At 27.2% G+C, this 5,480-nt stretch overlaps 1 protein-coding gene across 1 annotated transcript in view; it reads left to right on the top strand.

The window, feature by feature from the left end:
• Positions 1 to 3,090: 3,090 nt before the first annotated feature.
• LOC117181208 overlaps positions 3,091 to 5,480 on the top strand; it is a 243,827-nt gene continuing 241,437 nt past the window's right edge. The window contains exon 1 of the mRNA XM_033373771.1: positions 3,091 to 3,489. Coding sequence (XP_033229662.1) covers positions 3,481 to 3,489 — 9 coding nt within the window. The 5' untranslated portion in view covers positions 3,091 to 3,480. The remainder of the gene's footprint in view (positions 3,490 to 5,480) is intronic.

Raw genomic sequence — 5,480 nt, 5'->3', positions numbered from 1 at the left:
GTTATAAACCGCTCGTGTTGGAGTCATACAAATTTGACTCAAGAGATAAATTTATGTCATCAAGACATGGAAACTTGTTTCCAATACATATATTGAAGTCTGTCTCCGTCTCAAAACTAAGGCATGCTCAAGCTTTTCAAAAAAGCCTTTTTTGGGCCAGCCTAGACACAGGACATTACTTTATTTAATTTCTTGAAAGTTTGAAAGCATTGCTCTGGAATTCTTCCAATATATTCGCAGGACAATGCCAGCTTAGTAGGAAAACGCTAAATATTATATTGTGTTTGGGCCAAGATCCACTTTCTAAAATACAGCTACGTGTTTCAAGTAAACTATTATTTATGGCCCAGATTCCATTTTTGACCAGGACAGTAAATTATTAGGGTTATTTTGAGTGGATAAAAAATATTTAAGCATAAGAAGATCTCCGAAATTTATTTAAATGTAAAATTTTGATTCAACTTAACGAATAAAAATTAATATATAATAATTAATTTGTATACCTTTAATTTTTTCCACATTAATACGTCAGCGCTCAATGTTCAGTTTTAAAGATTAGAGGATACCAGTACGAGGTACTAGTTATGAATGAGGAACAACATACAAAATTAGTTTTACAATCAGCTTTTTTGCAACACTTTGAGTGTACCTTAGGTGCCAAGGAATCGACAGCTGTAATTTGGTGATTGTGAATTCTCTTTTGTTAAAGCTGCTTCGGCTTTAACGAATACCTTCTCATCACTCGTCTCGTGCTTTGCTGTCGATTTTGTCGAAAATGTGTACTTTTATGTATTATATTCAACCCTTATATCACATGTATATTACATTTATTTTTCTACCTCGACCTGTCATTGGTTATTTCGACATTGCAAAATAAAGTACACGTTGTACTTATTATGATTACTCAAGTATTTGCTTCACATTTTGCATTATATTGTATTCTTAGTCACCCTTTAAAAACGTACCATTATAATCAATTTATATTATTATAATTCAAAATATGTATCAGTATTTTAGCGAAAGTATTTTCATTGTCTTATTTTTGTAATTAAAAAAAGTGCACATTCTATTAAAAAATGTTTATTACATATTTTATTTTAACTTCTGTGGTTTTTCCCTTAATGTAATTTGATTATTTTCAATATTATTTCTTATGATTTAGGCAAAAAATAAGCATCGTACTGCAAAGTAGTTCGAAGAAAACTTGTAAAAAAATAATTAAATTTTTTATCTTTAATATATTTTTATAACAAGAGTTTACAATCAATTTTTAGAACTTTTTTGGTTACCCAATTTTTGCCTTTTTTGTCGTCTCTCATGTTGTTTTTCTCAAAATTGACATGTTTCTTTTTAAACTTGTTCTTTACGAATAAAAGGAAATCTACTCGTCCAATCTAATCATTATTTTCGGAAAATTTGTCCATATTTTTTTTCTGAAAAACTTGTGCATATTAATTTTTTTTCTTACCATGTGTCGTCTTCCAAAATATCTTATTTTTTATGTTATTTTTTACGATTAAAACAAAAACTACGCGTCCAATCAAAAAATTGTTAATTACAAATCTGTAGCTCTTTCTTAGATAATCAACTTTTGTCTATTAATTTTTTTTCATAGCTTGTGCCACTGGCCCAAACATTTAATTTTCTAATTTTTTACGATTAAAACAAAAACTACGCGTTTAATAAAAAAAAAAATTAACAAATCTGTAGCTTTTTTGATGAACTTTCGTAATTTTCTGTTTTTCTTAGCTTGTGTCGTTTCTCCAAAAATTAATTTTTTTTATTTTTTATGTTGTTTCTCACGAATAAAACCAAAATTACGTATTCTATCAAAAATGATTATTAACAAATTTTAAGCTCTTTTTTGGTGAATAACTTTAGTCTGGTTATTTTCTTCTTAGCCTGTGCCGTTTGTCCAAAATTTTAATTTTTTCATTCCTTTTTCGTAATTATATATACACATAAATTTTAAATCTTGAAACAAAAATTTCTCAACAATTTTGAAAATACGCAACGGATTCCGAGTTTTTTTGTCTATCATTTTTGTTAGCAATGAATGTCATGGTTGCACGTTAAAAAATGCACAGATTAAAACTTGTATGGTGTTCATAAAATATTGCGAAATAATCACTGTATAAATTAATAAATGTTTTTGTAAAATTATTTTGCATTATTGTCTTATTAATTTAGATTTTCCCCTTTTTTAATAATACACTTCGCCGAGATTTCTTTTTTTTTCTTTTGAACGAATTCTCAAGGTCTCTATAATTTTTCAAATTAATTAAAAGAAGAAATTTATATAGCCTTTAAAATTATTTGGGAATATTTGCTTTCACAAACTATGTTGATTTCACTGATAACTTTTCGCTTGGCGGGATTCTCTGAACCATACATGTTTTGGGTGAGATTTTGTCAAGATTATTATTATTTTAATAAAAAAATAATTTAAAATCGACGACTTAACTTTTCTCAAAAAATGTTTCTTAATTATGTCTAATACCCCATTATTTCTTAACCAATTATTTGTAATTACATACTTCTAAGATGAAAAAGATGAAAAGCATTAAAAATACATAGGTATTTTATATTTATTTTTTATGAATGCGTGTGAACTATTCGAATCCAGGTCAACATTTGATTAAATTATAGCACTGCATGGGCCATGAGCTTGAAACTTATGGATGACAAGGTGTTGTGTAAAGCTACAAATATATGAAAATGATTGTGAATACTTCTAATTGGAAACGTGAACAAGATAGCAGTATAAAAAAACATTGCAAAATTATTGTCTGAAGCTGGAAAATTGAATCTATACTTTTGAAGATTTTATTTGCTTTCTTTATTTTGTTTGATTTCTTTTCTTTATACAGTTTTAAATTTGCAACTTGAAAAGGAATTTAAAATTAAAATAATCTGAAGTAATGAAAATTATATAGGTAAATAATATGAAATTCTGAAAATGACAATTTTTCACGACCCTTGCAAACGGGGTTGATATAACCATTGCGACTGCGCTAAATAGACGCTACAGATTCTCAAACTCCAGACTGTAATTTCAGTATGCGGTCCGCTCTCGTTCCGCTGTGTTCGAATTTGCGACCTTCGATTGTTTCCCAAGAAAATGGAATTATTGAACCTTACCTCTGTATATAATTTAGAAAAATGAATTTCACTGCTTTTACTTCATAAATAAATAAACTGATAAAAATGTTCGCCTTTTCTAGGAAATCCTCATTAATACGAGATCTAGTATAAAATTTGTGAACTTTAAAGTCAAAGAAGCAACTTTTAATTAAATGTAAATTGGAAAAAATGTGAGATATATATTTTTTCTAGAGAAAATTCCATAAGATTGAGGATTTCCCATGAAATGGTCAAAGGAGAAACTTTGATATTTCATGACCTGTGAGTTAGTTAATGTGGAGGTTGATGCTATCCGGAGGCTGAGGAGGCCGGAAATTTGGAAATTGTCAGCGAAAAATGAACGAGGTGAGAAGAAATTTTTTTATATTTTCCTACGAATAAATGTTCTATCGAATTAGTCAAGTGTATGGTTTAAATAGGTTACTAAAATTTTCAAAATTCAGAGTTATAGGATTTTGGGACCCGAATTGTTTTAAAACACCATATCTTCCAAACCGCTGATTGAATTTTGATGATTTTTGTAGGTTTAGCATAAATTTTATAGACATTTTCAGTGCAAATTAAAAACGATAAAAGAATTTAAAATGGGGCTTAGAAAAATAAATGTTAGTCCAAGTATTCGTTTAAAAGCGTACCTTTTTTACATTCTCATTCATCAATGTAATGTAATCGTCCAAATTTTCGATCTCTTGTTTTCAACGGATCTTTACGTTTCGGCAATCACAGAATTTGAAAATCATAATATTTTGTCGGTTTATATTTGTATGTATGTTAGCCACTCTAACTTTTGAAAGATTTGTCTAATGGAGTCAGCCTATGATAAACTTTTTAACGGTCTCAAAATGCAGGCTAAGTTCGTTAACCAAATATTTCCTACAAAAATTAAAAAATTTAGAGCATTTTAAAAATAATTTTTTTTTCTCCTAAATTTTAGGAATTTTCGTCAAAGTTTCATAAAAACGTGTAGAATACTTGCAAATTATCCAAATGAAAATCTTAATTTCGATGAAAATTAGAAAAGTTATATACTTTTGAAAATTGTGGAAATTAAAAAAAATATATAAATAAATATTTTTCTGATAGATTAGGAAATTTCATTTCAAGTTTTCACTATATATCAAATATACTCAAAAACTATCTTAGTACCATTTTTTATTAAAACAGAATTAAAAAAGTTAGAGCTTCAGTTAAAGTTTTTGGTACACGATAAAAAGACTTGTAAATTATCCTTATGAGATTTTTCATTTCAATAAAAAGTAAAAAATATATATGCTATTCAATATTTTGAAATTTTCAAAAAATGGAAAAAAATTTTTTTTTGATAGATTGAGAAATATCAACCCAAAAACGTTTTAAAAGACCCGTAAAGCACTATTTTTAGTAGATTTCAAAAAGATTGACAAATTATCTTGAAGGACTTTTTCACTTATACGCTGTTCAATTTTGTCTACAGCGTTTTATTTTTCAAAAAGAATTGCATCTATAACCTAATTGTTAAGCGCGAAACGCGAGTGTGGCAATGAGAATGTAATCGTCAAAGCCGCAGGTGCTTTGAGATCCTTCTTTAGAAACAGATGGGAAAAAATTCAGTTCCAGTTTGTGATTGTACAATTCCTCAGAAGTTCAAATCACAGTTGTCGATTTAGTTACACTATTTATAATACTTAAAGAAATTCAGTTAAACTGTAAGCATGAAACGTACGAAAACGAGTTCAGTATCTCGTTAAATTAATGCATAGTGGTTTGTATACATGAAAACGGATTGATAAATAAAATTACGCATTATAAGCAAATTATAATATCAAATAGCGAAATGTATGATTATTCGTTTTTAAAGTAATATTTTGGCGATAAAATGACTTTCTCTTATACGCAAGGTGATACTTGATCATGATATTATTTTTTCATTTCATAAAGAAATTATGTGAAGAATTACATAAATAAATAAAAAAATAAATAAATATGTCGGGAATCTATGCAGACGGAGAAAAATAGTTTTTTCTCTTAACTTTTCTTAAATTATGTTGCCAATGATTTTCAGTTGTTTGTTTATAAAATATACCAAACAGGAATTTATTATTAATAATATTCACTATTTTATATTATAATTTGTTCATAATAAACAACAGTAATGTTATTTTCTATAAACAAATTATAATATCAAAAAGTAATCATTATAGATTGTTTGTTTTTAATGTAATATTTTGACAATACAATTACTTGATTTTACCGAAAAGGTGTGGTAGATCATAAAAATATGTCATTTAATATTTTGTGTTACGTTCAAAAATAAATTGTATGATTAAATACATATTATGAATGTTATACACAGACAA

This window comes from Belonocnema kinseyi, chromosome 10, assembly GCF_010883055.1.
Source record: "Belonocnema kinseyi isolate 2016_QV_RU_SX_M_011 chromosome 10, B_treatae_v1, whole genome shotgun sequence".
Lineage (NCBI taxonomy): Eukaryota > Metazoa > Arthropoda > Insecta > Hymenoptera > Cynipidae > Belonocnema > Belonocnema kinseyi.
This window is presented reverse-complemented; position numbering and strand designations above follow the sequence as displayed.